General features: G+C 46.9%; 1 protein-coding gene across 1 annotated transcript in view; it reads left to right on the plus strand.

The window, feature by feature from the left end:
* Positions 1-22,566, plus strand: part of Gga2 (golgi associated, gamma adaptin ear containing, ARF binding protein 2) — a 35,660-nt gene that overhangs the window by 5,193 nt on the left and 7,901 nt on the right. Inside the window, exons 2-13 of the mRNA XM_055627597.1 lie at positions 4,589-4,673; positions 6,171-6,246; positions 7,850-7,948; positions 9,392-9,515; positions 12,768-12,871; positions 15,927-16,007; positions 16,455-16,592; positions 19,592-19,673; positions 20,313-20,438; positions 21,139-21,228; positions 21,503-21,531; positions 21,845-21,978. Of these exons, the coding sequence (XP_055483572.1) occupies positions 4,589-4,673; positions 6,171-6,246; positions 7,850-7,948; positions 9,392-9,515; positions 12,768-12,871; positions 15,927-16,007; positions 16,455-16,592; positions 19,592-19,673; positions 20,313-20,438; positions 21,139-21,228; positions 21,503-21,531; positions 21,845-21,978 (1,168 nt within the window). The remainder of the gene's footprint in view (positions 1-4,588; positions 4,674-6,170; positions 6,247-7,849; positions 7,949-9,391; positions 9,516-12,767; positions 12,872-15,926; positions 16,008-16,454; positions 16,593-19,591; positions 19,674-20,312; positions 20,439-21,138; positions 21,229-21,502; positions 21,532-21,844; positions 21,979-22,566) is intronic.

Here is a 22,566-nt window from a genome sequence, read left to right on the forward strand (position 1 = left end):
GTTGTTCACCCTGGTCTCCGACCCTGGATTCCAACTCTGTTCTAGTAAAAATGAAGTGGATCCTCTTGTTCTTGCTTCTGCCTGGATGGCTCTCAGGTGGTAGCCTGTCTTCCTTCCCGCTCCACTTGCATTCCACCCTTGGGGCTCTCAATTGCAGTCTGCTTACGTTTCGAAATCCAGAGCTGAGTTGTTCTCCTAGCCTGTAGTCCAGTTTACAGCATTCCTGCTGGTCCTGGCAGGCTTCCCTGTCAGCTGAATTGGATAATTGACGGGCTGTAGGGCCTTCAGTTCTTGCCCTGGGGAAAGACTCCTTGTGCAGGGAGCGCCTCTGGAGGGTTGAATTGGGCCTCTTGAGGTGACAGTCTCTCCAACCTCCAGGCACTCTACTCTCTCTGAGTCTAGTGATAGTCGTGGCCCTGGTGGTTGGTTGGCTGCTGGCTGAGATCATTTGGCTTCTCAGCTGGTCACTCTGGGAGCCATTTCACCCACAGCTGGAATCTCTGCTCCTTTCTTAATACCTTTAACCCAAAGCAGAACAGGAACAGGCTTGCAGCAAATCTTAGGAAGCAAATATGTGACCAAGGGTTTATTTCTTGGATTTCCCTTCTCCCTTCCAAAGTCAGCCTTGGTAAGGAGTCTGGACGTCCATTCTCACTGCCCCAAGGAATGTGACAATCACAAAACAAAGAAAGGGTCTTTTGAGGGTCTTGCTGGCTGTTCTCTTCTGTCTCCCTTCCAGCTCCCCTTTGATTCAGATTTGTGTCAGACAGATTCCAGCAGCTGTTATCGCCTGTCAGACCCAGTTGCCGGGTCCTCTGGAGGGTCATTTTCTCCATGGCTGCTTGAGACCTCTGAAATAGGCAGTCAGGGATTAGGTGTCCAGAGGCCAGGGTATTTCAGAACTGAGATAGCCACCTGTGGTGCAGTCAGGGGCCAGCCAGCTAGCCCAGCGCCACACAGCAGAAAATGGTTCATTCCTTAGGTGGTTATCGGTGCAGGATGTTCGGGTACCTGAGCAGATAAAGGTGAGAATCACCTCATTCCTGCTTTGGGGGACTTCTCCCTGCCCTGCCGTCTTCAAGGATCCAAACCTTCCCACAAGGACTTGGATCCAGGCAGACCTGGGACCTGACTTTTGTTTGTATAGTTTTCTTGCCCTGTGCCTGGAACAGTTTCTTCAGCCGTAAAAGGTGAGATGATAACATCAGTGTGAGTCCTTCAGAGGACTTTGGCATGGTGGCCTGCTCAAATAGCAGCTAGATAAGGAAAACATAAAAGCGACAGGCATTACTTTGGGGCCGTGAGTGAATCCTTACCCAGCATCTAGCAGATAAAGAAGAAACCTCCTATGCCTTGTGGAGTCTTGTGCTGCTTCCCTTGTTAAGGGTTTGGGAGCTTTCTAACTGCCTTTGCCACAGTGGACCCTGTCCATGCTGTGTCCTTCTTCCCCAGGTACCCCACAGAAGGGGAGGGAGGAGAAGGCTGGATTCTGCACACTGGGTTCAGCTGGACCCTTTTTTTGCTTTTAGGTCTAAATTCCTTTGAGGTGTCAACCTTGACCTTGTTGTGTTCTGAAGCTGAAACTTAAATGGTGAATCACCTTTAGGTGATTCAGGCTCTGAGTCTGAGAATCACTGTATTAAATAATTTATTTGAATAGCTGCGAATGGTCTGGACTTAGAATAACTACACAACTTGGTCTGTTTTTTTTTTTTTTTAAGATTTATTTTCTTCTTAGTTTTGTGTGCGTTTGTACAAGTTAGTGCTGGTGCTTGAGAAGGCCAGAAGAGGGGGCCAAGACCCCTGGAGCTAGAGTTAGAGGTAGTTGTGAATGGCCAAATGGGCACTGGGAACTGAACTCAGGGTCCCTTGAGTTTACCACATGCCCCTAACCACTGAGCCATCTCTTGAACCTCAAGACATACAGTTTAAAATGTTATTACATTTTATTTTGTTCATTTTTAAACTATGCCTCTATGTGAGTGTGGCACTGTAGGTACACCAGGAAGCCAGAAAATGGCCTTAGATTCCCTGAAGTTGTGAGCTGCCCAGTACGGGGCTGGGAACTGAACTCAGGTCTTTGCAAGAGCAGTACATACTCCTCAACACGGAGCTCTCTCTCCAGCACCTGTTATATTTCCCATTACTTTGTGTATGTCTGAGTGTATGCTGGAGTAGGTTCTCCCTCCACGATTTGAGCCCCAGGGATCAGACTCAGGTTGTCAGGCTTGGTGGCTGGAGCCTTTACCAGCGGAGCCGCCCCATCAACTTACAAAATTGGGAGTGTAAAGTTCATTGAGGTGTTTTTTTGAGGCAGGGTTTCTCCGTGTAGACTTGGCTGTCCTGGAACTAACTTTGTAGACCAGTCTGGCCTTGAACTCAAAGAGATCCACTTGCCTCTGCCTCCCTGAGTGCTGGGATTAAAGGCATGGGCCACCACGCCTGGCTATTGGGGTAATCTTAATGGGAAGGCATGACTTGTGGTTAGACAGGGAGCATTTGTGTTTTGCACCTGTGCTAAGAACTGTAGACTAGTCTGGCATCGGTGTTCAGGGAGTTTTGATTGCTTATTGGTACAATAAGCCATGTTTATGATTTTTATGGGAAAAGGGCAGAGATTATTTAGAATTAAAAAAATTATCGATTACTTAGTCTGCGCTAGCCACTTTAGGCACACTCCATAAATCACATGACAGTTCCAGGAGGAACGTAGTATATTCCTTATTTTGTAATTGAAATGGAGTCAGAGAGTTTCAGGACATTGATTGATGGCTGTGATTTTTTTTTTTTTTTTTTTAGGGTAAATTTAGAGATCCTCACCATAAAGTGATGGTTGGAGAGGAATGGCATTAAAATGCCAGTCTGCACCTGCTGTTGAGAAGTTGAGGCCTGGGAGTTGGGAACCAGCCTAGGCAAAATAGCGAGGCTCTGTCAAAAAAGAAAGTTCCGAGGAGTAAGGCAATATTTGTTTTGTGTGGTGGGAGATACAAAGATCAAGGAAATCTTTTTTTTTTTTTTTTCCTTTGATTTTACTTTTGTGGTACTGGGGTTGGAACCCCGGACTCCAGATATCCCAGGCAAGTGCCGTACACCTGAGCTCCACCCCAGCTCTCCAGATAGTCTTTAGGAAATGGCAGCGTTTGAATTGTGATCTGATCGGCAGATAGGTGTCTGCAAGATGAGGGCCCCGTGAGTTTGGATGTTGGGGTGAGGGAACTGAGAGAAGTTACAATCTCTCTCTCTTTCTCTCCCTCCCTCTCTCTTTTGAGGGTCACAAAAGTTTATTTAGCAAAAAGTTTCATACAAAAATGTACATGACCCAATTCTACATCACAATCAAGCAGGCCCTTTAAGGGGGAGTGAGGACACTCCTACTTAACAGACCTCGTTTATACCCTTCCAAGGCTTCTAACTTGGTGATGCTGTCTCCTCCTATCACCACCGTTCCGATGATGGTGTTCTGTTGCCCACTGGTCACCGTCTCCACACACTCATCAATCACAAAATTCATGAAGGGACCAAAGCCCTGTGTAGTCCTTGTACCTATCTGTCACCGTTTGGCTTTAATGACAACTTCTTGTCCGTAAATGTCTTCATTTCGGGAGGTCGGGCCTTACTCTTGGCGGGCTCGGCATGGGGAAGTCAAGTTACAATCTCTTTGTGTTCAGGATGAAGTCCATAGCTGTGCCCTCTGAGTCTCACGTGACCTCGATGTGACATGAACGTGACTGCAGTAGGAGGCAGTTAGTTAGCTGGCTGCTGGTTGAGGGTGGAACCCTGGGTAGGCAGAAGGGCGGACACTTGGTGCTGGAGTGGGATGGAGAGGGGAGGTTTTTTTTTTTTTTTTTTTTTTCTGTAGTAGGAATTTTGGTAAGACTTTAAAAAAAGTTTTTAAATTATGTTTTAATGTGTGTGTGTTGCTTCGCACTACCGTGCACAGTGAGAGTCAGAGGACTACTTTTTGGAGTCAGTTCTTTCACCCCTTGGGATCACCTTAAGTCATTGAGCTTGGTGGCAAGTGCCTTTACCCATCTCATTGCCCTCCTGAGAAGTCTCTATGAGTGTGTAGGCCTCTGACAGGAGGAAAAAGATCTCTAGGTGAGAGAAATAATAACATCAGATTTTACCCCTGAGCAGGACAGGGTGGACAATCCAGAGTCAAGAATGTTGTAGGAAATGCTAGAACCAAACCAGTCTTCCCGTGGCGGGTTCTTGTCTCTGTTACGGAGCTAAGAAAGTGATGGCTCCCAGATGCTCATCCAGCCAACTGCTTTGCAAAGCCAGGACTGGGGCTCCAGACTTTGGCATGAAAAGGGCACACACAGACCAACTTTAGCCCTAGAAACGGCCATACACTTGCTAATTGATTTTCTCATGTGTGCATCCAGCATATCTTGGATAAGGGTGTAACATTTCTGCCACGTGTATGTGGCGCCGGACTGTGGTGAACCACGAGGGCATCGTCCCTGCCCCCTTCAGTTGCATGCCCACTGAAGTGACCTCTAGAGCTGTGATGTCCCAGCCCACGAAGGAAACACTCATTTCTCTTGTTCTGCTTTCATTAACGTTATTGTTGATTTCTTGACAGACAAAGCCACAGACCCAAGCATGGTGGAGCAGGATTGGTCAGCTATCCAGAATTTCTGTGAGCAGGTCAACACCGACCCAAGTGGGTAAGCTCCTTTAGAGACACACTTGACTTTAAGAGAACAGGCAGAACTCAGGCCTTTGTTTTCTAAGGACTGCAGCTGGAAATCCTTTGATTCTTTTTTTTTTTCCCCTCCACAATCTAAGCAAATTGGTATGGTGTTTTTATTATTATTATTATTATTTTAAACCAACTTGTTTTGTAGCTATTGCTTTTTTGCTTGTTTGGTTTTTGTTTTTTTGAGACAGGGTCTTTCTGTGTAATCCTGCCTGCCCTAGAGCTCTAAATGTCAACCATACTGGCCTTGAACTCAGAGAGATCCTCCTGCCTCTGCCTCCTGAATGTTGGGATTAAAAGTGTGCCATACCATGATTGGCTATTTTTTTTTTTAACTAAGATTTTTTTTTTCATTGAAAAAAAAATTGTGTTATGTATAAAACACAGATGGAACTAGGTTTCCCAACAGTGAGAAACACACTGATGTATTAGTTGTGATTACATTTTTTAAGAAAGATTTATTTAAAGTCATGTGCATTTTGTCTGCATGTATTAAATGCATTGCTTGTGTGCCTGGTGTCCACAAAGCCTAGAAGACGTCAGATCCCTGAATTGGAGTTTTGGGGATATTTGTGAGCTGCCATTTGGGTTCTGGGGACTGAATCCAGGTCTTCTTACATGTGCACCAAGTTCTTTTAACTGCTGAGCCGTTTCCTAGTCCCCTATTTGTTATGATTTAAATACACCATTTTACGTAGGGAAAGAAGGGCAAGGCTTTATCTATCTATCTATCTATCTATCTATCTATCTATCTATCTATCTATCTATCTTGCAGTGGTGGGCATTGGACTCAGGGCCTTATGCATGCTAAGCACACCCTCTACCACTGAATCATTGTGCATCCTAGAACAAGATTTTGTTGAGGCCGGGGGTGGTGATGCACGCCTTTAATCCGATCAGTCAAAAGGCCGGTGCATCTCTGTGAGTTTGAGGACAGCCTGGTCTACAAAGTAAGTCCAGGACAGCCAGGGCTAGCCACACAGAGAAACCCTGTCTCAAAAAAAACAAAAACAACAAAAAAAAAATTTGTTGTTGTTGAATTTATTTCCAAAGCCCCTCCCTGCAAAGGAAATAATAGTCATTCACCCAGATGTTGACCCACATGATACTACATAGCTGTTTGTCACGCTGTCACTCTTCCTGCTCTAGTGTGCTCTGAGTAGTTGTGGTGGGATGGGTGGGGTCTAGGCTGCTCTGAGCTCTGCCTGGCTGGGGTTCTGGGAGTGGCCAAGATGGGTATGCCGTGGCCTTGGCAGAAGCTGGCTCCAGGAACCACAGGCGCAGCTAGTGTGTGAGGCCTCACTGTCTCACGGGTTTGTGCCCAGCCTCTGCCAGGTTTTGCCTCTCCTCAGCTTTGGGGCGCCTTTCGGAAAGGGGGTGCCCAGCTTGACATGAGTGTGTGCTACTAGATTGCTGAGGTTGTTCACCCCACCTAGAGTCCAGGTCTGTTTTGATTTTTCTTCAGCCCGACACATGCGCCCTGGCTACTGGCCCACAAGATCCAGTCCCCACAAGAGAAGGAAGCCCTTTATGCCCTGACGGTGAGTTTGACTGGCTGCTCAGCCCACACATTCCTGTCTCAACTCTAGAGAGAACACTGAGGTCACCGGACAGGTTCTCCTTTCCAGGCATTGACAGCAGGCTGGGGTTTTCCCAGATACTTACAGAGACAGTGCTGAACCCGCTTTAGGAGAAAGAAAGGAGAACCTCGCTTCCATTTGCCTCCCCAACTTGGATCAGGGCTGGCAATCAACGGAGTGAACACAAATGACAGGTGGGCTGTGGAGCAATTGTACACTGTCAGCCCAGGGCAGCTGCTGCGCAAGCCTTGCTGAGCCTAAGTTTGGGCCAGTGGTATCGGAACATTTGCGTTCCCAAAAGAAACCAAAAGCTCGGATTTTAACATGAATCCTTTGAATATGTAGATACTGGTGGACACACTTAAAAAAAAAAAAAGGTTTACTTTCATGTGTATCGGTGTTTTGCCTGCATGCAAGCGTGTGCACTGTATACATGCCTGGAGCCCGTAGAGGCCCAGGAAGACGCAGGTTCCCCCGAACCTGAAGTTGTGAACCACCATGTGGGTGCTGAGAATTGAACCTGGGTCTTGAGCAAGAGGAGCAGGTCTTGTTAACCACTGAGTCATCTCTCCAGCCCTGCCCCCCTCCTCTTTTTTTTTTTAAATGAAGTATTTCCTATTTCTAGACTTGAAAATGAGGCCAATTAACTATCTTTAAATGAGAGTTAGAGGTTGGCTGTGTAATTCTAGCACTTGAGGGGTTAAGGCAGGCCAGTTAGAGATCAGCTTGAGAAAAATTGTGGTGGTTCAGGCCTGTAACTCCAGGATTCTAGAGGCAGAGGCAAAGGGATTGCTATAAGTTTGAGACTAGTCTGAGCCAGATAGGGAGCTAGGTCAGCCAGGGCTTTGAAATGAGGCTGTGTCTCAGAAACAGAGACTCATTTGATATGTTGAAAAATCATGATTTTTCATTACGGGCTTGGTGGCTTATGCCTTTCATCTCAGCTTTTGTGCGACAGGCAGGTCTTTGACTTTGAGATAAGCCTGGTTTATATATCTCAAGTTTCAGGACAGTTAGGGCTACATAATAGAGAGTCCCTGTCTCCAAAAGAAGAAAAAGAGAGAGAGAGAGAGAGAGAGAGAGAGAGAGAGAAAGAGGGTGTCAGATCTCCAGTGTGGGTGCTGAGAATGGTCCTCTGGAAGGGCAGCTAGTGTTAACTGCTGTGCCAGCTCTCAAGCCCCATCATTGTTTGTCTTTTGATACAGAGCTCATGTAGCCCAGGCTAGCTTTGAACTCAGCACCTTAAGGATGAATTTCAATATCTTATTCTGCTGCCTACTTACCAAGTACTGGGATTGTAGGTGTTCACACCCAGTGAATATGCTGCTGGGGCTGGAACGTAGGGCTTCAAGCATGCTAGCAAAGACCAGCAGCTGAGCTACAGCCTCAGCCCAGCAAGGTGCTTTTTGTTTTTGTTTTTTTTAATGTTTCCTTTCTCCTAAAGGCCAGGGGTCTTGAGAAAGGACTTGAGAGAAAGCTAGCTATGGTTCTGCATGTCAGCAGCTGTAATGCTTTAAGGCAAGCCTGTAGTGCTGGCTCTCACTCATGGGGACCTTGTCTGCAGGTGCTGGAGATATGCATGAATCATTGCGGGGAGAAGTTCCACAATGAGGTGGCCAAGTTCCGCTTCCTGAACGAGCTGATCAAAGTGTTGTCCCCAAAGGTGAGTACCTACTCTTGGCCTGTTACCCCTGTGCCCCACCTTCAAACCTCGTCACCCCACAGATGAGAGGCAGGCACATTCCTGGACAGAACCTGCCTACCTATTGGGAGCAGAGGCCCTTCGTCCAAAAGCTATCTCCTTGTTAGCGTCTGGAAGGGCAGTCAGGTGTGAGCATTTTTATTTTTCCTTAAAAATGTCATCATCGAATTGTAGGCCATGTGGCCTACAGGAGGTGAGAGACCCGTGAGGCCCAGGGTTCCTGGTAGAGATCACGGAGTGACGTGTGACTGTTAAGTTTCACGCCGCCTCTTGCCTTGCACCTTTATTTCTCTTAAGCTGTGTCACTCACATGGCACTGGCATATGAGTCCTTTCTGGCACCTAGTGTGTAAGCATCCTACAGCTTAGCTGAGTTCTGACCCTATCTGGTTGTTCTGTTTTCTTCTGTTCTGCTCTGTTTTGAGATAGGTTCTCTCTGTATGGTCCTGGCTGTCCTTGACCAGGCGGGCCTCAAACTCATAGCGCTCTGATTAACGGCATATGCCACCATGCCCAGCCTCTGTCTGACATAAACATTCCCCACATCCTTTATATGAAGGGCTTAGTCCTACCTGCACTACCTGTTTTAAGAGCCCATCACGAGCTTGAGTGTCTTCAGGGTACTAAACACTGTAGATAGCCAGTTCGGGGTTTTCAGGACTCCTTCCCTCCAGGGCCCATAATTCTTTAGAAATTCCCCCTCTCTCCAGAACACAGGAAAACACTGTATGATATAAATGGGAGTGATCCATAGTCAGAGCTTGGTGTGGGGGAAAAAGGCTCATATATCCTTTTAGCACTTTGTTTTTGAGATTTTGGTTTTAAGATTTGTTTTTGTTTTTTGTTTTTTAAGGCAGGATCTCACTGTGTAGCTCAGGCTGCCTTCAGACTTGTGGCAGTCCTCCTGCCTCGGTCTCCTAGCTATTGGGACTCCAGCAGCAGCTCTCAACCTGTGGGTTGCAGTTCCTTTGGCCATTGAACTACCCTTTCATAGGAGTCACCTAAGAATATTTCCATATTAGATATTTGCATTACGGTTCATAATAGTAGCAAAATCACAGTTTTGAAATAGCAACGAAAATAATTTTGGAGGTTGGAGGTCACCACAACATGAGGAACTGGATTAAAGGGTGGCAGACAGCATTAGGAAGGGTGGTCTATAGGAAGGAGCTACTGTGCTTGCCTACATGATGAGCTTGGGTGTTAGCTGTGGCGATTCGATCATCTTGAATCTGGAAGATGCTCTGGGGTCTGGTGCCAGGGAATTTGTCCTCTGAGTGTGTCTCATTCCCAGTCCACCTGGGACAGCTCACTTCTGAACTTCGGTAGCTTCTTTTGGGGGTTGGGTGTGCTGGCCAGCTAGCCGGAGTCCCTGCCAGCTCTCTAATTCTCCTGTTCACTTTAGTACCTAGGGGCCTGGGCCACAGAGAAGGTTAAAGGAAGAGTCATTGAAATCCTCTTTAGCTGGACAGTCTGGTTTCCAGAAGACATCAAGATCCGAGATGCTTATCAGATGCTGAAGAAGCAAGGTTTGAATGCAGCGTTCATGTCACCTGTCTTCATTGTGTCTCATGTAGCCCAGGCTGGTCTCCAGCTCGCTATGTAGCTGCAGGTCTTACTCCTCATCCTTCCTGCCTCCACCTGTCACACGCTGCCACCATGCCTGTTTTGTTTTGTTTTGCTTTTTTTTTTTTTTTTTTTTTTAATGCAGTAACTGGGGATTGAATCCAGGCTTCAGGCATAGGAAGCCAGCACTGTGCTACCTAAGACTCCCCTTATCGCTCAGGCTGGAGCTGGCAAGATGGCTCAGCAGGGGAAGGTGCTTGCCGTCTCTGGAGCACACATGGTCAAAGAGAGAACCAAGCCTCCCAAGTTGGTCTCTGACCTCCACTGTGTGCCCTCCACCCAATAGATAAATTTAAACAATAAATGTAGAAAGACACCCGTACATACATAGCTCAGGCTGGCCTTCAGTTGGTGATTCTACTGCCCCAGCTTCCCAGGGCTGGGATAGTGCCTGGTAGCTGAGCTATGTTTACTGGTTTGCCTCTCTTAGCTCCTCCTACGCAATGTCTTGCCTTAGATTTTAGATTAAATGGTTGTTGGCTGGTTATTGGCCTGCGGTCTCCACTTGTGGCTTCAAGAAGAGTCGTTAAATTGCAAGTTGCCCAGTGTTGTGGGGTCATTGTCAGCACAGGAGTTCTGCCGTCTGTCTTTGTGTGGTCTGTCTGGTTCTTGGATTCCTTTCGTGCCAGGCTCTCTGGAGGAAGGAACTGAGTTCAGCACTCGCTGTTTTCCCCTGTTGCAGGCCACTCAGCCTTTTGGGAGCCGCATCAGAGCTCTTGTAGTCATCTCTGGGCCCGGGGGAGTCATGGAGCTGAATGATGCCATACAGTACAGGCCTTAGGACTGTTAGGTTCTAGCCTGATTTTTGTGGCAGATCTTGAACCCGAGGTGATAGAAAGCCTTAATCAGACCCTGTGTACACGCTGTTTTCTGTTTGTTTGTTTGTTTGTTTGTTTGTTTCTGTCTGTACAAGTATTTTATTTTAGGCAGTACTTGCACAAGCCAGGCAAGCTCTCTACCAGTAAGCTGTGCCTTAGTTGCTTTTGTTTAAGGCTGTTGATGTTTTCCTTTTTCAAGTTCTTAGTGTTGTAGATAAAATAAACTCGAAAGGAAACTTGAAGACAGTTTTATTGGCATTTGAGAAAACAAAACAAAACCAGAGCTATGGCCAAGATATGAATCTCAGGAACTGCAGGGAGGAGGGACATAGAAAGAAAGAAGATGGAAAGCCATGTATTCTGTGTTAAGTCAAGGGAGCAGCAGGCATGCCGCACAGCACTGGAGAGGGCTGAGGAGGCCTTAGGATGCTGTCTGAACCGTGGCTTAGTGAATAAAAGTACTTGTGTACAAGCATGAGGATATGAGTGTGAACCCACAATGCTCAGTGAAATGCTGGGCTCGGTATGTATGCAGTCCTGTGGAGGACAGAGCTAGCAGACTTGCTGGCCTCCAGAATAGCTCAAGTTCGGTTACAGACCCTATTTTAGGAGAATATGGGTAGGTGGTGATGGCACACACCGAAGGATTTGCTGAAGCAGGTAGACAGGAGGATCACAAGTTCAAGGCCAGCCTGCACTACACATTTTTAAAAAGGTTGGAGATATGACCCAGTGGTTATAGAGCATTGGCTGCTCTTCCAGAGAACCCTGGTTCAATTCCCAGCACCCACATGGTGGCTCACAACTGTCTGTAACTCCAGTTCCAGGAGATCCAACAGTCTCATACGAACTTACATGCAGGCAGAATGCCAATGCATGTAAAATAAAAAGAAATAAATCATTAAAAAAAAAACCCAGTGAATAAAGTGGAAAGTGATTGACTGTGATACCTAATGGCTTCCTTTGGCTTTTGAGAGGAAATTCACAAAGGCTTTTAAAGTTAGGACTCAGGGCTGTGAAGATAGCTCAGAGTTTAAAATATTTGCTACGTATATCGGAGGACCAGAGTTCAGATCTGCAGAGCTCACACAGATGTCGGACAGGCATGGTAACTACCTGTAAACCCAGCACTCAGGACAAAGTGACGGGATTTGCTGGGCAAGCAGACTAGCTAGGCTAGCTGTAATGGGTGAACTGACCTTCAGTTTATGCTTCCATATCCAAGCATACAAACATGCCAACATACACATGCAGAAACTAAAACCGACAACCCAAGGTAGAACTCACGGGGAAGCAGGCAAGCTTGCAGTGAGGATCTTCATGGAGGGTATGGTACTTACGGGGTACACGGTGCATTAAGAGAACTGTGTTCTCCCCATTGTCTGAACATGCCTTCAGGTGTAGCATGTTTCTTGAAGTTACACCTTTTTTGAGAAGCAGTTTTCTATCCAGGTGATTGAGATTTATTTATTTTAGGTGTACGGGTATTTTGCCTGCATGCACATATATGTACACCACATACATGCCTGCTGCCATGGATCCCCTGGAACTGGAGTTACAGTGATTGCTGGGAATTGAACCACTGTCCTGGAGGAACAGCCAGTGCTCCTAAGCACTGAACCACTTCCTCAGCCCTCCATTTGGATTAGCTTTTAAAGGAGACAACAATAGCTTGTCTTCTTGATCTTACAATCTTTCGGACCGTTTCAAATGTCATATCTCCACCAGTGCCATAAATGACTCAAATCCTATTCTTTTGACCAAAATTAATGTGACAGATTGAAAGAATTAAAGGAAATCAGATATGTAAAATAGCTTTGTTTACCCAGAGGAGATAACCTTTTTTGAACAGACGTCAGCAAAGCCTTTCTATCTCCATCTCCCTCGTGTTCACACAGCATTTCACATGCTAAGGAGGGCAACGGTAGCAGTTTGGTTTGGTTGGTTTTCGTCAAGATTAAAGTGTCAGGGCTGGTGATATGGGTCAGTGGGTAAGGGCATTTGTCGCCAAGATTGATGACCTGAGTTCAGTCCCTGGAAACCACGTGGTAGAAAGAGAACTGGCTCCCACAAGTTGTTCTCTGATCTCCACATGTGTGCCATGGAGTGCATATGCCCCTCCAGTGATAAATGTTTTTAAAAAATTAGAGTATTACCAGGAAAATGGGTAGTAGATCCAAAGCTAACTATGATGGGCAGGGCCCATCCTCGGGGACCCCCAGTTCTGGCTGTCTTGCTGCTTGATGGGGTATCACGTTATTAGGAATCAGGGGTTTGTGGATTTTAGCCTGGATTTCTTCAGTGTCAATATCTTAATTCATGAATTGCATATTTTAGGAATCATAAAGCAAGATCCTAAATTGCCGATGGATAAAATCTTACCCCCACCTTCTCCCTGGCCAAAGAGCTCCATCTTTGATGCTGATGAAGAAAAGTCAAAGGTAAAGATCTTCCCCTGGCCTGGTGGCCTACATGGAGCCTGACTGTCCTCTGGTCTTGGAACAAGGACTGGGGAGGGTGTGTGGAACTAGAGGAACAGCTTCCATGCCGAGATAGCAGAAAGCCTGGCTGTTCCTGTGGGTGGGGCACATAACAAATACCGTGGTATGTGCTATCCTTTATCTGTATAAAGATTCCTGTTGGGGTGGCGAGTCTGGGGCCAAGGCGTCTGGTTCAGTATACATTGCGGAGGGAGTATTGGATAGGAAAGGGGTGCATGTTGCCATATGGATCCTTTTAAGTTCCTATAAGCCCGAGACAACCCGTTGTTCTTTACCTGGAAACTTCCAAGATTGATAGCCCTCACACATTAGATGGGAGGCAGGTTGTTCCATGCTAAGCCAAGAACTGGAGAGGCTCCAGGACCCATGCATGGATGGTCCCTTGCATGAATGGTGACATCATCGTCATTATTAATTTTGTTAAAATTTTGCTGTTTTATGTGTATGAATGTTTTGCCTTCATGCACGTGTGCACACCACATAGACGCCTGGTGTCCACAAAGGTCGGAAGAGGGCTTCCAGTACCTTGGGACTGGAATTACAAGTGGTTTTGAGCTACTCTGTGGGTGCTCAGAATGCAACCCAGATTCTCAGCAGGATCAGTTCGTGCTCCTACCTGCTAGGACAGTTCTTCACTGCTCTTGGTCATCCCATGCCTTCTGGTTAGTAATGAGGGCCCCATGCATGTGAGCCCTGTTCATCTGTTCCGTCTCAGCCATACCCTTTGTAGTTTTTGTTTCATGGGTTTTTTTCTTTGAGACAAGGTCTCACTCTATAACTATGGCAGTTCTAGAACTTATTATGTAGACCAGGCTGGCCTTGAATTCACAGAGATATGCCTGCCTCTGCCTCCTGAGTGCTGGGATTAAAAACGTGTGCCGCTAAACCTCACTACTATGTGTGCCTGAGTTTTTTAAGATTAATTTTTATTTTATGTTATGTGCTTTTAACCACTCGGACATCTCTCTAGCTCCCTTACCTGCACCTCTTTTTGGGGGTGGAGGGGATGAGGATCTTTGTAGTCTATACTCTCTTTGAACTCTTGATCTTCTTACTTCCTTCACCTCCCAATTGCTGATGTGTGCCATTAGTCCCAGCCCTCTCCCTTTTTTTCCCCGAGACAGGGTCTTATAGCAGCAGAGGTAGTCCTCACATTCTGATAGATAGCTGAGGCTTACCTTGAACTCCTGATCCTCTGCTTCATACTCTGATTACAAGTGTGCTGCTCTGCCCAGCCTCCTTTGTTTGGCTCAGATGCTGAGTGGTGTTCTGGTCAGTATTGGCGGAGTGAGCGGGGTAGAATGCATTTCTCTGTGGCTCCTCCCCTCCTGGTGTCTTGTGTTGCAGAGTGCGGGAGGAACTAGGGAGAGATGGCAACATGACCACCAAGAAAGATGGAAACCATCCTCTTTTGGCCACATAATGTTTAGTTTCGTTCCTTATCTGGCTCACAGTGAGAGGGTACAGTCCATTCTAGAGGTGAAGGCGTGGCCATAGGAGTGGGAGTCCCCTGGTCACATTGTGCATGTGCTCAGGAAGCAGAGAAAGAGATGAATGCCAGCTCACATCTGGAATTCTCCTTCTTCCCTTTTTATTCAGCGGGGACTGTAGCCCTTGGCCTGTCACCGCCTACACTGGGGTGGGTCTCCTCACTTCCTCAGTTAAACTTCTCTGTCAGTGTCCTCCAAGGCTCACCCAAGGTGTGTCTCCTAGGTGCCCTCGAATACTGTAAAGCTGGCAAAGATTAACCACTTGTGCCATAGTTTTATATCAGTTTGACACAAACTAAAATCATCTGAGAGGTGGGAACCTCAATTAAGAAAACGTCTCCCTAAGATCGGGCTGTAGGCAAGCCTGTAGGGCATTTTCTTAATTCATTGTTGATGAGGGAGGGCCTGCCCTTACTGTGAGTGACCACCAGCCTGGGCTGGTGGTTCAGGAGGCTGAGAAAAGGAGGCTGAGCAGGCCATGAGAAGCAAGCCAGTAAGCAGCACCCCTCCACGGCCTCTGCATCAGCTGCCTCTAGTTCCCTACCTTGCTTGGGTTCCTGTCCTGACTGACTTCCTTTGGTGAACAATGCTGTGGAAGCATACACTGAATAAATGCTCTCCTCCCCAGGGTGCTTTTTTTTTTTCCTATCCCAAGGTGTGGCATTTCATCATAGCAGTGTGTCCCTAAGACACCACCACACTCTTCAGCTCACGCTGAGGAGCTCTGTGTGCCAGGCATCTTGCTCAGTGTGGAATTAAGTGAGGAAGAATTCTTGGTGAAAGTCCATCCTGTCTTTGAGTATGTGGCCCAGATCATTGTCAGTATTCTTAACATCTATTGATCTATAGTTTTTCTTATGTTGCTGGGCATGGAACCCAGAACTGTGTATGCCAGGTAAGTGCTCTGTAACTAAGGTACTCTCCTAGCCCTACTCTTGGCCTTTTGAGTTAGGTAATTCTCCACTGCGAAGCTGTTTTGTACTCCAAGGGATTTCTCAACATCCCTGGCATCTACCAGCTATATGCAAGTAATACTCTCTTCAGTGACATTTGAAAATGTCTTCTTTCTCTTCCTCCATTGCCCCTATTCCCACAGGCCAGCAATTTACTATTTCCCTTTCATTCTATAAGTAGAAAAACACTGACTTACCCCTTAATTTTGTTTTCATTAATTTTTTTGTTTTACCATACAAAGTAATGGGTAGTTGCACAGATGCACCACAATAGGTATGTGTGTCACTTATTAATGAATGTATGTCTGGTTTCACGCCATGGTGATTACATCCCCAGATATCCTCTAGGGGCTATAATCCTCCCATCTTCCACCAGGAGAAACCCAGCAGTCTTTCTCCATAGTCCCAGCACCCACGTTCGATTGTCACTGTATGGTTTGGTAGGGTAATGCATACAGCGCGTGGGCCATTGGTCCTGCTAATTCTTCTACTGCTGTGCTCCTTCTCTGCTGGGGAGAATTATAGCTTCACCCGCCCTTGTTCAATCCTCAGCTTCTGACGAGACTTCTCAAGAGCAACCACCCTGAGGATCTTCAGGCTGCAAACCGGCTAATCAAGAACTTAGTCAAGGAGGTAGGCACTTCTTTGGCAGTTGGCGCTGTAGACCTGGCACTTGACACGGCTGATGGAGAGTGTGTATGGATGTGTGTAAGGGTGTGAGGAACCGCTAGCTTGGAGAAGAGATGTTCTCATCCTGATTGGGACCAGCAGGATGGTGACTAGATTCGCCACTCCTTGTCCAGCTTCCCAGCTTCTCTTGTCCATGGCACAAAGCATTTGGTGTTCATGGAGTTAGTTTTAGGAGCGTGTTGTTGCAGAAGGACTGAGCCTGAATGTTACAGTTGAGCAGTCACCAGGTCCCCAGACTGTGTTGTCATATGCAGCGATTCTGGGCAAGCACCCCCCACTTACTTAAGTGTTCATGACTTCCTGAACTCCCAGCATGCACTGCCTTTCCTTGTCTGGTGTTTAGGACCTACTCAGGCGAGTTCTCCCCTGTCCTCTCTGTTCCCCTCAAAGGAACAAGAAAAGTCCGAGAAGGTTTCCAAACGAGTCAGCGCAGTGGAGGAAGTCCGGAGCCACGTGAAGGTGCTTCGGGAGATGCTGAGCATGTACCGCAGGCCAGGCCAGGCCCTGCCTGACCAGCAGGCCCTGCAGGTAACCTCGCTGCAACTTAAGGCTTCACCTGTTGTTACGAGCGATATGTTTGTTGCATCTCTCCGTGTCCCTGTGGTTGCCATCATGATCAGGAGAGCCAAACTTCCTCTGTTCCTCCATCATCCCTTTCTTCCCTTCTCTCCTCTATCCCCCCCCCAGCCACTGATACATTATTTACCTTTATTCTATAATTGGAACGACACTGTCTGCCCTCTTTGTTTTGTTTTAGTTAATTTTTTAGTTTAGCATACAAAGCGGTGGGCAGTCTTTTGCATGGATGCGCTACAGTATGCATGCATGTCATCAGTCGGTGAATGTTTGGATGGTTTCAGACCTTGATGATTACAAATTAATCTGGTATGTAAATAGTATACAGAATTTTCATGAACATACACCTACATTTTTACTTGATGTCTAGGAGTGGGGTTACTAAGCAAATTAACAGTGAACTTCTTTATTTTTGTTTTATATACGTTGGTGTTTTGACTGCATGTATGTCTCTGTGAGGGTGTCAGATCCCCTGGAACAGGAGTAACAGACAGTTGTGAGCTGCCATGTGGGTGCTGGGAATTGAACAGGGGTCCTCTGGAAGAGCAGCCAGTGCTCTTAACCGCTGGGCCATCTCTCCAGCCCTAACAGTTAACTTTTTATGAAGCTGCTAACGTATTCCCTAAGTGTTTGTACTGTTTTACAATCCCTGTAGCAGTAGTTCCTTTGAATCTTACTTCCTCTCCAATCAGTGTTTCTTTTTGATAACACCCTTGAGATAATTAACATATTGTAATTACCACTATCTAACTTCAGAGCACTTTCATCTGCACTACAGAAAAATCCTGTGCTTATATTAAGCAATCTTTATTATTTATTTGTTTTTTAAGATTACTGTGTGTGCCTGTGATATGTGTGGGTGAGCTGCCTGACATGAGTTTTCAAGTAGCTGTACCATTTTACAGTCTCATCAGCAACCTGCAAAGATTCTAGATCTGTACCTGCTGCTAACATTTGCTGTCACCCGTCACTTGTGACAACTATCCTGGCTGTCGCGTATATCTCCTTGTGACTGTGTCTTTGGTGGCCTGTGTTTCACATTCTTTCACGTGCTTATTGACCACTTGTGTTGCTTCTATAGAGAATGTCCGCTCAGGTCTTCTGCCCATTCCCTGAGTTGTCTTAAGTTACAAAGAAGTTTTTATTTGTTTTGCTTTTGTTTGTTTTTAAGATAGCCTGGCTGGCCTGGAACTTAATACGTAGATCAGGCTGGCTTCGTACTCATCTGCCTCTGCCTCCTAAATGCTGGGATTAAAGGCACTAGCCACCGCACCTGGCCTTACAGCAGTGGTCCTCAACCTACCTAATGCTGTGACCCTTTAATACAACTCCCCCTGTTGTGGTGACCCCCCAGCCATAAAATTGTTTTCATTGGTTCTTCATAATTGTAATTTTGCTACTGTTGTGAATCACAATGTAACTATCTGATACGCAGGATGGTCTCAGGCAACTCCAGTGAAAGGGTCATTTGACCCCCAAAAGTGTCAGGATCCCCAGGTTGAGAACTGCAGCCTTAGAGCATTCTTTGTATGTGTCTCAGACCCAAGTCCCTTCTCAGACTGTTCCTTTCAATCCTAGGCTGTTTTTCCCCTGGCTTGATAGCTTCTTTGGAGGCACAAAATTGGTATGCTTGCATGTGTGTTCTTGTGTTTGCAGGTACACATATGTGCATGTTTGTGGCTGTCAGAGGGCAACCTTAGGTGTCATTCCTTAGTTACCATTACCTTGTTTTATTTTTTTGACAGGGTCTCTTAGTGGCCTGGAGCTTGGCAGTTACTCCAGGTTGGCTGGCTAGTGTGCTCTGGAGGGCCTCCTGTTTCCACCTCCCCAAAACTGAGAGTATAGACAAGTGCTACCATACCTGGCTTTTTCACTTGGGTTCTGGGGACCAAACTCAGGTCTTGTGAGACCCTTATTTCCTGGACTATCTCCCCAGTTGTGAGGGATAAAATTTTGTGGGTTTTTGTAGTTGTTTGGGTTGCTTGCTTGTTCTTTTGAAACAGGCTTTTTAATTTCAACAAAGTCCAGTGTCCTTTGTCCTGTGGCAGACACCACCAGTTGGCAGTTGAGCCCAGGAAAGGGCCAGGACAGAGAAGCAGGTAGCAGGCAGAGCAACCTATCAAGAGAGTTAGCTGAGGGAGAGGTGCGAAGCTGGGGAGCTGTCCAGAGCGCTGTCCCCTCTTCATAGTGTGGAGAAAATGGCTTTGGGGGCACAGGGGTTGGGGAGGGATTAAGCCATCAGAACAGTCAGGAAATTAATGAATTTCTCTGCAGGGTGTTGGTGACAAAGCAGGGAAATTATCTCGTTGTTACAGCTGTTGCCGCTGAACCAGGAAGGGGGGGCCTAAGGAGCTGCCCGTGTGTGCCTGGGAACAGTTTGGGCTCTCTTCAGATAATTTTTAAAAATTTTCTTTTATTTTAAAAAAGTTATATACATGGAGCCCCATTTTTTCCTTCTTTTTCTTTCTTTCTTTTTTTTTTTTTTTTTAACACTTATTAGGGTTGGGGAGACAGGCTATGATGCTCTTGTAGAGGTCCAGGGACTATCTGGTGTGAGTTGATTCTCTTTTTCCACCAAAAAGGTTCCAGGGATGGAACTCAGATTGAAAAGATTGACAATAAGTACCTATACTGACTGAGCTCCTTCTGCAGGGAAACAAAGCTACAAGAAGAGACATTTGATATGTAGAGTAGTGGCAGAGTTCTCTCTCTCTCTGTGACAATTGAACAATTGAACCTGGATCCTCAGGCACGAGAGGCAAGAAGAGCTCTGCTGAGCTGCATCCCCACCCTCTAACGTTTTCTGATATTGTCATGTTACCTCAAAACTGTAGTCACGGATCTGACGCAGCCTAAGGAAGATGTCTTCAGTCTGAGGTGGCCGAGGGAGACATGTGAGGACTTGGGTGGGGCCTGGATGTGAGGATGCGAACCAGGCTCTGTTTCCCCAGGTTGTGTATGAAAGATGTGAGAAGCTGAGGCCGACCCTGTTCCGTCTAGCAAGTGACACCACTGACGACGACGACGCGCTGGGTAACAGCTCTGTTTCTCTGCTGCACCTTAAGTGCAAAATAGATGTGGTTCTAGCTGCCATGCTGTCGTGTGGTCTTCCTGCGGAAGGCCTGCCAACGGTGATGGTTTTTTTTTGTTAGTGATATTGCTGCAATTGATAGATTACGCAGAAGCTTTGACAAACTCAGGTATAACTGAGAGACTAAGACTATTATAGCCAAGTGTGGTGCCTTGTTATTAAGTATGCTTCTGTTAGGATGCTAAATTTTCCCTGGAAATACCAGCTCTATATTTGCAGACCGGTACAGTGTATAGGCTACAAAGCTGACTCATATACCCAGTCTCCAGATATGGGAAACTTTCAATAACTGAATCAGTTGCTAGTAATCTTTTTCAATAATGACATCCACATCAACCTGTCTCAACGTTAAAAAAAAAAATCCTCAGTGAAAGAACAGTATTGGAGTGCTAACTGCTGCCAGTTAACTGTGTGGACAGTGAGATATAGAGCTAAAGCTAGAGATGGAGCCTGGACACATGACCAGGATCAGGGGTCCCGGGTATGCCAAGCCTGGTAAAGCCATGTGGAGTGACTAAGAAAAGACAGAGACAGAAGGCTGGCTGCTGCACTGAGGAGTGCTGAATCTGCTCTTTCCTCAGCGGAGATTCTTCAAGCAAACGACCTTCTCACCCAGGGGGTTCTGCTGTACAAGCAGGTGGTGGAGGGCCGAGTCAACGTTGGGAATGCAGTGACCGGTGCAGTGGGAGATATCGCTGCCCCCAGAGGTGAGTGCTAAGGAAGAGCCTTCTGTTTTGGGGCAGTGTGCAGGTCACAGGAATGGGAGAGCTTGCCTCTGTCCCCTTTTCAGTAGCAATAGAAGTGCGGCACAGAAGCCATCACACACCCATGCCGGTGTGGGTTCCACCGTGGCAGCACATGCAAGCAGAAGGCTGTCTTGTGCTAGGTTTTAATCCATCTTGAGCGCTCCTAGGAGCCTGAGACCATGGAAATGGTCAGTCCTAAGATTACATCTCATCAGTGCCCCCCCCAAAGATTTTTTGTTCTGTTTTTTTTTTTTTGTTGTTTGTTTGTTTATTTTTTTAATTGTACACTCTTTGGTCTCTGACTTATACCTTCTAAGTCAGGATTGCTTGTAGCTGGGCCTGAGCATCTCTGAATAATGTAGATGGTTTTGATCAGAAACCTATAAAGGTGTCCAAGTTGAAGAAGTAGCCTAAGCCTGCTTCTGTCCTGGGTGATGAGGGGCCAGGGGAAAAGGAGGAAGGACCTCAATGACTGGGTGGAGGGCTGTGAGTCCTTTGGCCTCTTAACATGCAGATGCCTAGGGTTAGGCTGTTTCCCAGTCCCCAGCTGAGGGAGAAGGTACTTGGTAAGAGGCGTGATGTCTTCCCGGAGAACACCAGTAGGAATCAGAGGGAGGCCTTGTTTTCATGTTTGAGTCTTTTAACTCTGTCTGTTTACTAGTCTTTCCGAAGCCAGTAGCCTGTGGGAAGAACTGCCCCCTCATTGACCTGGAGGGGCCATCTTTGCTTCATCAGGACCTGGCAGCCTTAGGTAAGAGAGGATGCCACGTAAGCACAGAATGGCACCGAGGAGAGGGCTGAGTGGGTTTGTTTCTTCAAACAGCACAGGCCTGCTGCATCGGGGGTGGGGAATTCTGGCATGCCAGGTGGTATGGAAGTCTCTTCGGGTGGGTGGATTGGCTTTGGGTAGCTCCCTCATCTAGGCTTTCTAGATATACTGGAATAGTTGGGCATGCTCTCCAGCTCTCCCATCACCTGTCGGGGGGTGTTACAGTGACAGATCTCGCTTTACTTCTTTTTCACAGGGATCAACGATATTCCCCCTAGGAACAAGGTAGGAAAGCTTTCTTGATGGGTAGCTATGGGAGGGGTGACTCAGTCCCACCCTCGTAGCAGTGCCGCCTGCAGGGTGTGTGGTCAGGCCTGTACCATCCTTTGGGGTTCTTAGGTCATCTTGTGGAGTTGGCTCCAGAGGTGGCTCTTCATCTGTACTGTTTCCCCAGTGGGGCATCTTTCCCTCTCCCACCCTAGTCCTTTCCTGGCTCTGGTTCCTGCTTCCTGAAGGCCTGTGTAGGGCTCTCCTGTTCTGCCCTTTCTTTCTCTCCCCGCCACAAAAGACATGACTTTAGCCATTCTTGGATTGTCAGGTTGTCATTCCAAGTTGTTGTACGGACAAGAAGCAGCCGGCTGCCGTCACACTCCTGGGGGGTGGAGTCCAGAGCCTTTCTGCAGACAGGAACTTGCTGGATTTTCTCTCACCACAGCCATCTCCAGGACCTCTGTGAGTGTTCCGGCCAGTGGCTTCCGCCTGCAGCTCCCTCACCCTGCTTCTGCTGCAGGGCCTGATCTTTGTATTGCAAGTTCAGGATGCTGCTTCCAATCTGCTGTCTCATCTTACCCTGTCCTAAGTCACATCACAAGAAGGTTAAAGTCTAACGGGAAGAAACTGATGACAGATGATTTATTACGTATTTTTTGAATGTGTGTGTGTGGAGCGGGGAGGATGTGGGTGTTTAGGGATGCGCATGCTATTGTGAGCATGAGAGGATAATTTTGTGAGGTCGGTCTCTCTTGCCTTTGTGTGGGTACCAGAGATTGAACCCAGCTCGCCAGGTTTTGCAACAAGTATCCTTACCTGCACTGAGCCATTTTGCTGACCTACTTTTGTGAGATAGTCTTCTGTCTAGGCTGGCTTCAACCCATTAGGAGCCAAGTGTAGCATGAAATATTTTGTGTGCCTGGCCCTTTAAATGACCCTATGCCCTTCAGTGTCAATTGGCTCTTGGACTTCTGGGAACAGGAGAGAATATAAAAGCCAACAAAAGCTCTGAGAGAGAGAGAGACTAGGAAGAGAGCAGGAGTAGGTTCC

Source organism: Psammomys obesus, unplaced genomic scaffold (assembly GCF_907164565.1).
Source record: "Psammomys obesus unplaced genomic scaffold, mPsaObe1.curated_primary_1811, whole genome shotgun sequence".
NCBI lineage: Eukaryota > Metazoa > Chordata > Mammalia > Rodentia > Muridae > Psammomys > Psammomys obesus.